The 12,456-nt window shown below is 39.8% G+C and overlaps 1 protein-coding gene across 1 annotated transcript; it reads left to right on the forward strand.

Moving 5' to 3' along the window:
* Positions 1–765: 765 nt before the first annotated feature.
* On the forward strand, positions 766–6,930 carry RPL7 (ribosomal protein L7; the record flags this gene model as incomplete). Its single annotated transcript, XM_079533857.1, has 7 exons — positions 766–827; positions 1,210–1,312; positions 2,105–2,271; positions 2,936–3,073; positions 3,394–3,503; positions 4,531–4,741; positions 6,894–6,930. The coding sequence occupies 6 exons, from the start codon at positions 766–768 to the stop codon at positions 4,737–4,739; spliced, it is 789 nt and encodes a 262-aa protein (XP_079389983.1). The 3' UTR covers positions 4,740–4,741; positions 6,894–6,930.
* Positions 6,931–12,456: the final 5,526 nt, after the last annotated feature.

Raw genomic sequence — 12,456 nt, forward strand, 5'->3', positions numbered from 1 at the left:
TCTGCGCTTACCCCTGACTTTATAGGTGTTTTATCGCACATCTGTGCTCTGGTAGAAGTTATTTGCGTTCCCCGCTATAGTTTTAATGACCTCGGTGGGATATACGGTGGACTAGGAACGCGGGTAGATAGATGTTCGCAGAGAGCAGCAGGAGGAACCTTCCCGCACACCGGCGCGCTGCGGGGCTGAGCTGTGCTGTGCTGTGCGGCGACCCGCGGTGCCTCAGTGCCGAGCGCAGCATCTAAGGCTGAAGCACGGAAAGCTCGCACGACGCACCGCAGGCTCAAGCGACGCAGGCGTTCACGGGCCATCCCGGGCTCCACACCGCGGTCCGGCACCTCCTTGGACACCCAAACGTGGGGTCCTTCCGCAGCTCAGGGCCCTGCCCGCGCAGGCAGGCGGCTTGAGTTGTCCCTGCGCATGCTCCTGCTCTCTCTCTTCCGGGCCGATCATGGCGGACAAGGAGTAAGTGGCCGCCCTGCCCCACGACAATCCGCTGCCATCCGCGGCTGTGGCGGCTCCTGTCGGTAGCCTCCGCGGTCGGGATGCTGTTTGCCGTCCCCTGGCTGCAGGGTCTCTGTTAGTGACCTGGAGGGCGGCCTGGGAGCGCCGGGAGTTGGGGCCGAGCGCGGTGGGGATGCGGCTGCCGCCTCCTCTCCCTTCCTTTCTGTGGGCTGCCGTGAGGTTGGGGGGGGAGGTAGAGCCGGCATCGGGCATGGCTGTGCGGGGCCGGGGAATTGCGGGGCTGGGGAATTGCGGGGCTGAATGCAGCCAGGGCTGTGCTGGATTGGGAGGACTCGCAGGCGCAGGCCCGAGCTGTTAGTAACGTATAAACGCCAGTCTTGCACGTGTTTAAGCATCAAGGAGTTTCAAATGCAAGTAAACTTGAACGTTGTGAAAGTAAAATTTAATTAAATTATCGGGCTTTTCTCTTCTTGAAGCTACTTCCTAAATGCTTCATGAAGTTGAATTGCTAACTATTTTTGATAGGTGTGCAGAGACTGAAGAATAGTATGTCAGACTTCCTTGTCTTAATCTTGTCAGGCTGTGTCGATGCTATAAGTGGCAGTGAGAACAAGTTGTGTGCCTCCAGTGAACTGGCTGGAGACAGCGAAACCTGTGTATATGTTGTCTTTTGTTGCTTTTGGTGTTTATGATGTGCTGGTTTTAGTAAACGTGGGTTTCAAGAGTGTTTTTCTTGTCACTTAGGGCAAAGAAGGTGCCATCTGTCCCGGAAAGCCTCTTGAAGAGGCGACAGGCTTATGCAGCTGCAAAAGCCAAACGTTTGAAGAGGCTGTTGGCACAAAAAAAGGTGAGTATTGCATGACTCCTTGCTTGGATTGCTATCTATTTTGTAGGCAGTTCAGCAAGCTGCTGTCATTGCTGACAGAAAGCAGTCAGGAACTTTGTAGTGTTTATATCATAGAATGACTGGGGTTGAAAAGGGCCACGGTGATCATCCAGTTTCAACCCCCTGCAGGTCGCCAGCCACCAGACCAGGCTGCCCAGAGCCACATTCAGCCTGGCCTTGAATGCCTCCAGGGATGGGGTATCCACAACCTCCTTGGGCAACCTGCTCCAGTGTATCACCACCCTCTGTGTGAAAAACTTCCTCCTAATATGTAACCTGAACCTCCCTTGTCTCAGTTTAAAGCCATTCCCCCTTGTCCTATCACTTTCCACTCTTGTAAGCAGCTGTTCTCCCTCCTGTTTATGTGCTCCCTTCAAGTATTGGAAGGCCACAGTATTTTCAAATATTAAGATCTGAAGCATGCACTAGAAGGGGTTAAAATTGTATATAAAGAATTAGATTTAGGCAGAGCTGGGACAAAGCATCTGTAAAAGTTAATGCTCAGCAGGGAAAGATTTTGCGTTGTTTGTGAGGGATAAGCACGATATGTGGTTATGTTCAAAATAAGGCACTACTGCAGGGTGGCAGAGTTCACCACGTTTTTGTTGACTGATGGTCACCCTGAAGTCTGCATTACAGACAGATGTGCCTCGTATCTGTGGGGAGTCCAGGAATATGCTGCGTTATTTGAAGTTTGACTTTCGTATGTTAAAATGCATTATATAGCCTGAAGTGATGTTTGGTTTATTCCAGTTTCGTAAAGCGCAAAGGAAAATCATCTATGAAAGGGCCAAAGCTTACCATAAGGAATACAGACACATGTATAGACAGGAGATCCGTATGGCCAGGATGGCCCGAAAAGCTGGTAATTACTATGTTCCAGCTGAACCCAAGCTTGCATTTGTCATCAGGATAAGAGGGTAAGAATAAGAATACGTTGTTTCTATTCAGAAGCACTGAAATTCTCTCTTTTTTTTTTTTGTCACCTCCCTTGTTTTGTGGGCTTAAACGTGTAAATAAATCCAAGCTTTTGACAGGATGCTTGGAAAGGCACTGGCAGTCACGTTGATGATACATTAGTGACTTTATTCAGTTGAATGAAAAGTCCTTTTGCTTTGTGTGTACTGCCATTGGGAATCCTTGATTTATTAAAACAACAAATAAAGCAAAACAAGATTACAAATATGTGCAAACTGTTAGTCTGTTTAAGTTCACCTTGATAAAATTTTATACCACTGTTCCCTACTGAGTGTTACTAGTCTTTTGGTAAAAGTGTAAAGAGAAAACTAACAAGAGAATGAACTATATGCAGGAGAACACAGTGGTATGTAGTGAAGAAGTGTAATTTTTGTTTGAATTATTTTCATGGAGTTACATGTGCTTTAATCCTAGAATTCATAACTATGATAACATACTAGCTTTACTTAGTGAAAGGGGTCAAATGGTGATGCGTTTTAAGATAGGAAGACATTACTGTTGATTTTTCTGTTTGAGTTTTTGTTTCTTTAATGCTTGTTATTGCTGTGATGATACCTATATGCTTTCAGATGTAGATAACTGAGGCTTTTTGCTGTGTTCCTCTAGTATCAATGGTGTCAGCCCCAAGGTCCGCAAGGTGTTACAGCTTCTTCGCCTGCGCCAGATTTTTAATGGCACCTTTGTGAAGCTCAACAAAGCTTCTATCAACATGCTGCGGATTGTTGAGCCCTATATTGCATGGGGGTGAGTAACATGCTCAACTGTATCAAAGCGATGCGAATGTTGATTGTCTTGGATTTTGTTATGCTAGTCTTGCATATTTTCCTGTGCTCAGACTGTTTTTAAATCAAAGGAGGGAAAGAAAAAATTGTGGTTAAGGCAGTGCTTGAAAGGCAGTGCTTGCTACATATGATTACATTCTGTTGGCAGCACTGTTGTGAGCTATGTTACTTTTATGTTTACTTTTGGGATGTGCTGTAATTACCTTGAGTTGTTTGCTATTGAAATTCCATTTGGAATCTAGCTTGTATAGTTTACTGACTTTTACCTGACTGTTATTTCAGTTATCCCAATCTGAAGTCTGTGCATGATTTGATCTACAAGCGTGGTTATGGCAAGATCAACAAGAAGCGCATTGCTCTGACCGATAACTCCCTGATTCGGAAGCGCCTTGGTAAACAAAAATTTCCCTCTACAAAACAAAAACCAAACTAGTTGCACTTGGACAACTAGTGCTAAGCTGGACAATTGTACTTACTTGTCTCAGGAATAGAATTGATTAGTTAACAGGCTCTTTTTTAATATAAAGCATGCAGTAATTTTCACTATTAAGTATTGAAAGTAAAAGTGTTGAGAACCAAAGTTTAGGATTTTAGACCTGTAAATTTTGACTGTAATCTCCTTGACCTTTAATGGAATGGTAGATGTTTCTGTAAGGAAAAAGTGCTGGAACAGGAAGGAAGTTCATCATACGTTTCCTTGAAGTTTCAAATTCAGTATTGGAATTTGCTTATATCTTAGACATCCATGCTCTGGTAAACAGGTAAACTTTTAATGTTTCTGTGAGAAGAAGTAGCTATTAAAGCCATCAGTGTACTTCGTCAAAGCACAGCATGGTGGTCAGTTGTCACATCAAACTCTAAGGCTCCTTTTTTCCCGGTCATGCCAAGAAATTGTAAAGTCTCTCTTGTCTAAATCTCCCTTCCAGTCAGAAGTGTCATGTTTCATGCTTTCAAATTCTGAAGGTGTGGGTATTATGTTATTACCACCTGCCTTTGTAGCGCTGTATTTGATGAAGTTCACTTGTTACACGTCACTGAAGAATTTCGAATGGCATGAAGAAAACACGCTATTGCATCATTCAACAACACGAATTGTTCAGTGAGTTTCCCTGAGCTACACGGAACTTGTATCCATGTGTATTTAAAAGTCTATTTTCTGAAGGTCCACTGAGCAGTTATTTTGTTCCTCATTGCTGGACACAAATACGAAAAAAGTATCAATGAAATAATGTTGAGTTAGCTGCAGCTGATGCATTTTTGTTGGACAGTCAGTCATGGGCTGTATTGACGGAGTGGATGCTTTTTGCTTAGTGAATTTTGTTAAGCTAGATAGATAAGGCAGTTAGAAATATATAATTTTTAGCTTGTCATTGGTGGGGGCTCTGTAGACTTTCTATAAACAACTTCTCTAAATTTTAGGAAAACTTGGCATCATCTGCATGGAAGATGTGATCCATGAAATTTACACTGTTGGCAAGAACTTCAAAGTTGTGAACAACTTCCTTTGGCCCTTCAAGTTATCCTCTCCTCGGGGTGGAATGAAGAAGAAGACAATCCACTTCGTGGAGGGTGGGGATGCTGGTAATAGAGAAGATCAGATAAACAGACTGATAAGGAGAATGAACTAATGGTAAGATACTACCAAATGTTAACATTATTCACTATTCTGCTATGTAAGCTGGAGTTGTTTCTGGTTGACAGTTCGTTGGTGCTTGAGTGGTAGGTACCTGGAATAGCCAAGTGGAGTAGTCTTTGTGAAGCTAAATGTTGATTATATATGATACATTTATGAAGTGGAAGCATTACAGTAATTTGTTTTCCCTTCACCAGTAGCATGTTTGAAAGCATTGTTTAAATGTTACGATGGGAGGCCTTCAGATTTTTGGCTGCAGTCTTCAGTTCTCTTTAATAAATGTTTGATACAATTACTGTTGTAATTGTAATACAGTATTTCTTCATACTGTCTGATTTCTCCAAAAAAGAAGGAAGTTTATTTAAGACTGGGAGAAACTGAATTCTCAATTTACAGCATTTTAATGATCTGAATTCTCAGCTTAAGGTTTTGTTTGAAATGATTCAATTCATATTAACGTATTATTTCATATTTAATTTAGAAAGACCGATTTGCCACTTAGAATATGCTATCCTTTAGAAATGGGTAGTTTTATTGACACGCCACTTAAAGCAGTTTGGAAGTGGCTGCTGAAGCCTGAAATTAGTATCTGCTTCAAACTGTCTGTCCTATCATTTACTGTTGTCATTCTGCTATTTCTGTTTTGATGAAAAATCATTCAGAGGCAAAGGTTTTTTTCAGAAGTCTCGTCTTTCCCATCTTTCCATCTTTCTCACACACTAAGCCAACTTCAATGTTGCCATTATCAATTTTTCCTCAAGGATAAATGCCTTTTTGTTACACCAAATGTTCTGGAATTTAAGATTTGTTATATCAGAATGGTTGGAAAAACTAACAGGCAAAAATGCCGTTTTTCCCAAACTCCTAAAAGGCAAGAAGCTTGTGGTTTGCTTAAGAACTAGTAACTTCCAAGGGCTTGGTTAACATAAATAGCAGGTAGTAATGAGATTTTAGAGCTAAAAATCGGAGTAGAAGCTATTTGTTGTTAATAAGATTATTAACATATTTATTAAAATAAATAAATAAATTGTTCTTAGAAACATGTTTTTGAAGGGAAGGTGATGTCTGCTTCTTTTTAATCAGGCTTTGCTGTGGTGTTTTGTTTTGTTTTTTCTTTAAGTGGGTTGAGCTCTTTCATATCTACTCTCTGTGCAAGAAGCCAGAGAGCCTTGTGAGATAACCTTCCAGTTGTCTGGCTGAGCTGTTTTATTGAAGCTTATGTGTAGGCTGTTCTTCCTCTGTTCTTCCTCTTCCAAACTTCTTGCATATTCTTTTGTTTGTCTTGTATGAAGCGGTGGACCTCTTAAAGTACTGGTTACACAGCACATGGAAGCCTGGCACTTCAGGAAAACAGGGACAGTGTTCCCATAAAGCTTTTTAGCTTGCCTGTGTAAAGAACTGATTTTGAGAAAGTGAGCTGCTCTAATGTTTGATGCCTTGGGTGGTGTTATGTTGCTCTTGGTAGCATTCTCTAGAAATTTTATGTTCTCGCAGGTGCTTCTCTAAAGTTAATCTCTGAGTCTTCAAAAGAAAGGTTGAGCACAACTACTATTGTGTTTCTGGGTGGTTTTTGAGCATAAGATGAAAAATACTATATTTGATTCACACTTTGTAACTTTTCTGTCAGCATGGATTCTTTGCCCTCCATCTTCTCTGTCAAGCATCCAAACAATACTGGCAGATAATGGGGCTTTACTCTGTCCTTCAGTTTAAGCTACTGGATGCCCTTAGCTCTTAACCAGATTTTAAAAGAAACTTGAGACAAGTTTGCTTTTTGTTTTAATTATTCTGTGTAAGCAGTTCCTGAAACTTACTGAAAACAGGGTTATTGGAGAAGATATTAAATACATTCAGTGCCTCAGGAAGTCTTTGTGTACAGAATTGTCTTCTGCTAAGCTTTCAGAAAAATAAGAAAACAGATAGCAATACTTCAAGGTAGAAGTGTTTAATTCAGTTAGCTCTGTCAATGGAAGTTGATGTTTTAGTGTAGAGATGTCAGTTTAGAAGTTGGCAAAATTTTAAGTCTGGTAAAGAAAAAGTAGTGTTTTTAGTCTGCATTATTAATTGTAACAGTATATGAACTCTTCGGGTGGCCAAAGTAGTTTCAGATCTGTCTGTGTCTAATGATGCTTCTTTCTTTCTGTTTCAGATTCAGATGCCCAGCAGCAATTTTTCAAAGTCTGGTCTGTTAATAAAATCTTCTTGCACAAAACAGTGTCACCTCAGTTGTTCTTTTTGTAACCCTTTTTCATAGCAGCATTAGTTGGTAAGACAATTTGGAGCAACCTCTTTAAAAATATGAATTACTCTTTGAATCCCCAGTATGCAGGTAATACTGTTTTCAGCTTCAGACAGGCAAGGGATTAATTATTTAAGTGACAAGAAGTATGCGAGAATTTCTTTATGTAAAGAATAGCCAAGGTTAGATCTTTTGTTCTTAAAACATAAATATGGTGTTTTTAATGTCATAGTATTTACTTCTAGCTCTTAACAACTTTGGATGATTATTTTTTTTTACCAAAGGAAAAATAAAATGCAATATGCAAAAAGTATTTTAAACATTCTGAGTAATTACTCTGCTTTACCTAATATTTTTGCAGTGTTTTATTTTGGATATCGTAGAATTGGAGGCCACAAGATTTGTTTGGATTAGAACAGTTGTTGCTGATGTGTTGGACTAGCAGTCTAATAGAGAGACTGTTAAAATTGCAGAACTCTTGAGTGGAACTTGTATTCAAGCTAACATTATGGATGTCCACTCCATGGAGATGTTGAAGGCCAGGCTGGATGGGGCTTTGAGCAGCCTGGTTTAGAGGGAAGTGTGCCTGCCAATAGCAGGGGGTTGGAACTACATGGTCTTGAAGATCTTTTCCAACCCAAGCCATTCTGTGATAACTGAAGGATCTTAGCCTGCTCAGACATTTAGTCCAAAAGATAAACAGATTGCATCTATTCTATCTGAATGTTTTTCTCAGGGTGAGCTGTGGCACTGTATTGCACTAATGAAGGGTGTTGATTTAAAAATTACTGGTGCTGACTTTTTTTTCCAAAATCTTGTAACAGGAGTGCCAGTTTGTTAAAGCTTGTCAAAAACTAATTTTGTTACATCTTTGTAAATGGCTCAGGAAGTGAAAGCAGTGGCTTCACTGGAAAGACTTGAGTGCTTTCAATAATTAGTAGGAAGAAATTGCTGAAAGGGCTGTCTGTCAATTGGTAACAGTGTTTACAGATTGAATCAACTGAATTATGAAACCTGAAGATATCTGATGGTTCCCCTGCTGTGACTTTGAAGGTCCGAAATGCATTGACACAGTTTATTGTGACGAAAGTGAAAGTAACACCATCTCTGTCCAGTTCACAGAATCACAGAATTGTAGGGGTTGGAAGGGACCTCCAGAGATCATAGAGTCCAACCCCCCTGCCAAAGCAGGTTCCCTACAGCAGGTCGCACAGGTAGGCATCCAGGCAGGTCTTGAACATCTCCAGAGAAGGAGACTCCACCACCTCCCTGGGCAGCCTGTTCCAGTGCTCCGTCACCTCACTGTAAAGAAGTTCTTGCGCATGTTTGTGCGGAACTTCCTATGCTGCAGTTTCCAGCCGTAGTTAAAGCCAGTTACAGCCAGTTAAAGCTCATCACTACTGAATCGGAATGTATCAGTTCCTTGGATTTTCAGTTCAAGTAAATAAATATTATGGGTAAATAAGTGGATTTCTGGGTGAGTGAATTGAAAAACGTTGAAGTAATTTGTTTTTTTAAAATCTTAATGTGACACGCAGTCTGATTTGCAGTGAGAAGGCCTTGTCATGAAGATGTTGGACGAAGGGAAAACTGTCTTCCCCTGGAAATTATACATACGCTATTAGAATCATGAGAAACCTCAGTTCTCATCTTGTCATGCCACAGACTTGATTCTGTTAACTCAAAGCTGCACTGATAATAAGATTCAGGGGTTGGTCATCCCTTCTGCTAGCACAAATTTAAGGATTTTAATATTGCTTGCCAGGCATGTTTCATAGTATGCAATTACAGAAACAGCTTGTGGTTGGATAGTTAAGGTCAGAATTTGTACTGGAAATGAGGCATGATCCGTTTACACAATGCGTGAATAATACATCTTGGAGCATTTACAAAGTAATAAGAGTTAAATGTAGATGCTGAAGAAAATCACTTGGTCCCTAAGCAATAAAAAATGTAAATCCTTTATGATAAAGTTTGGGTTCTTGTAAACATGTTACTTTCTTACTGTTTACAACTGCCAGACTCTGACACGTTCTGGAATAAAATTTCTGTGAACTCTTATCCTCTTTTGGAATGGCCATCATCATCTTTTTTTTTTTTTTTTTGTCAGAACTGAAGCCAGAGGCTTTACCTAATAGCCATTGGAATAGCAACAGGAGACTTCTGAAGCACCAACAACTTGCTTATAAAGTTTTCAGACATGCTAAGGTTTATAGGCTTTACAGTTAATTGGTATTCCTTTGCTGGTGTCCAGCTCTTACAGCCCACTTCACTATCACCAAGTGTAAAGTCATACATCTGGAAACTGAATGGGAGTCCATCCCAGGCATCAGCATTTTGAGAGAAAGTTAGGAGACATGATGGATAGTCAGCTGAACGTGTGCTCCCACTTGGTCAAATGCAACTTTTGGATGCTTTAAAAAGAGAATATCAAATGGTATGGGGGAGGTAATACTACTTTTGTTCCGTAGTGCCAAATGCAGTATCCAGTTCTCGTGCCAAGAATCGAGAACATGCTTTATAGTACTAAGAGAGCTTAATTTATTTAGTTTAAATACAGACATGGTTACAAAATGAGTATCTACCTCTAATTTCCTTCATGGAGAAAAATACTTTGATAAAATAATTCTTTGATCTAGCAGTTATAATACGATGAAATGTCTTGAATTTGAGGCCAGATAAAATTTGGCTTCAAATTAAACATTTTTAATAGCAGATAATTAGCCACTGGAACACTTAACCTGTAATATGCCAGGTCCTTTGTTAGTGGTCGTTATTTCCAAATCGAGGTTTGTTTCTTTTTTCTCCCGTTAAAGACGGAGCCTCTGAGTAAGAGCCTCTCTTACTCGGTAGAGATTTCTAATGCAAGCTCTTCAGGTACTCAAAGAACAGAAGTTAGGCCCTTGCTTCCAGATAACTGCAACTCACAGCGGAGTTGAGAAGTGCTGCAGCAGATAGTATGTGCTTAGGAGGGATTTGGAATTAGGCAGCACACGCAGGGAAGTCACCCAGCTGTGTCTTAGCAGTATACATAGTGCTCAGGAAAAGGATGGTAGGCTTTTGCCCATCTTCAACGAGTTTTGTTGATTCTGCCTGTTGGGCATGCAGATCTCGCAGCTCTCACTGGAAGACTGAGACCAATTATATTTATTTATTATTTTTAGAGAACTGTCAGGGCTCACAATCAGTTCTGAGTCTCCAGTAAGGAAGGAGGATGGAGTCTGCGTTGTGCAATAACTGTCTTACACCTCAGAAGCTAGACGCGTGTGTTTTGTTTATAACATTCCTTCCGTCTCCCAATTTTCAGAGTAATGTCCATAGAATTGTAAGAGAAGATCTCTGTGCTGCTCCTTATTGAAGTTACATGCAAGTCTATGGCAGAGAGAAGATCTGGATTTTTAGCTTAAGTTTGAAAACTACAGAGCGGACAGAGATCTCAAAAGAGTCAAACTTAGAAGGGAACAAAATTTCAGTCTCCCAGATCCTAGAAAATACATTCTGCCAAACTAGTTTCGTTCAGTACATTGCAGTAGGAATTTCTTTTTTCTTTAGTGATGTTTAAATTGATTGTTTATTATCTCTTATGGAGTTCCCACTCTTCTTGGCATTCTTGTTTGTTTTCTAACAGCTTTTGTACCACATCAGACTGTGGTATCTGGGATCCCAAAGTATCTTCATGGTGCTTAAAGACAAGTTCTGATGTAAGCAGGCTCTTAAGCAGTGTTTCTCATGACCAAGGAGTCTGAAAAATCAAGTACTAAGTTTATGAATTGTGGGTGCTAAGAACAGAGATGCTCAGAAACATTTTTCCACACAAAGATTCCTTAATTTTTTAATTTGTCCCTATATGGTGATACCAGATACTGCTAGTCTTATCCACGAGCACGGGAAGTACTTACGATTTTTTTGTCATACTGCAAATAAGCAAATTTTCAGAGCTCTAAGCAATTTTCCCTGAATTATTTTTCTAAAGATAAGAAACTCCACGAAGACATTTTTTTTAATCTGCTAAATATTTCTTCATATAAATCCCTCATTGTAGTTAATGTCTTATGTAATGAAATAACAACATACTTGGTTAGGAGAAAAGAGTGAGAAATAAGGGAATGTATTGTCATAGGGCCATATGTTGTATATAGGGAAGAGACTACATGCAAAGTAGGATGTAGGGTACAGAAGAAGTACAGAAGAAGAGGGAGGATGGGGAGGTACAAACAGCACTTCACTTGCTTAGTGCAATTTTGGCAATACGAAGGAGCTGAAAGTCCAGTATAGCCAGCATGTTGCACGCTCTACATCCTTTCCATCCTGAGCTGAAGATGTTTGGTACAACTTAGCCAGGTTTGTGCTGTCCCCGTGGTATATGGGTACCACGTATGTATCCACAGTACGTGTTTCCACTCCTACTGCACTTTGTTAGGAGCTACACTGGGATTCTCACGCTTGTGCATGAGGGCAGCTGTTACTGAAAACCTGCTTTTTCTTAACATCCCAGTAAAATTCAAAGGAAGTTTTCAGGTCAATCATTCTGAACATCTAATGTCTAGAATACCACAACAGGATCTAATAATTCCAGGACAGTGATGTTTAAATTTTTGATACTAATACTGTATATCACACATCATTATAAGGCCTCCAAGATAGAAACAAATACACTGTGAGCAAAGACATAAAAAAATGAGAGTCAAGCCAAACATCTCTAATTTTAGTTTGAAAAACAAGTGGACTCTTATTCTTCTACTATCTTTTGACCAGCATTGTTTAATATGACTAACTGTAGGACATGTCTAAGTGTTAAATTGTAGATTGTAACACTGGCTTTTTTTTTAATGATATTTTATAATCTCGTATTTTGCTAATATCTTCTAATACTGAAATATCTTTTGGTGAAAGAAGGAAGGAAAATGGTGGTAAGCTTTTCTTTTATATAGACAGTCTATTGATATAACCCTCCTTTGTGAGAGAAGCCAGAAGAATTGAAATCAGCAAAAATAATGGGCAATGGTACAGTTGTTTTGAGTTAGGTACAGGAAATGCTATTAAGGTGTTAAGAAGAAATTAAATCAATTATTTGGTAGTACAGAGCCCTAGACTCTATACTCTAGAAGACTAGAGAATCTAGGATGTACGTGTTGCGTTTATTTATAACCAAAAGTGTTGAAGGTGAGGAGGTCTTAGCTCTGACTTGAGCACAATGTTAGCTGGTAGGTGGCATTGCTTTTATTATTATTGTGGTTTGGTTTAGTGATCACTTCGTTAGATTGGAGTCTGGTGTTTTGGGGGGCTTCTGCATGATCTTTGCTGTTTTATTTCTCATTACTACTTCTGAAACTGTTGCTCTCAAGTAATTGTTTTGAGGGCGTGAAACATGATAGACAAAAAATCTAAAACAAAAAGAAAACCTCATTTAATCTTTTAATTTATTTTGATTTCCTTGCTGTATATAATTAAAAATTATCTAGTTCAGTGTAGG

The sequence above is a fragment of the Tetrao urogallus genome, assembly GCF_951394365.1.
Source record: "Tetrao urogallus genome assembly, chromosome: 3".
Lineage (NCBI taxonomy): Eukaryota > Metazoa > Chordata > Aves > Galliformes > Phasianidae > Tetrao > Tetrao urogallus.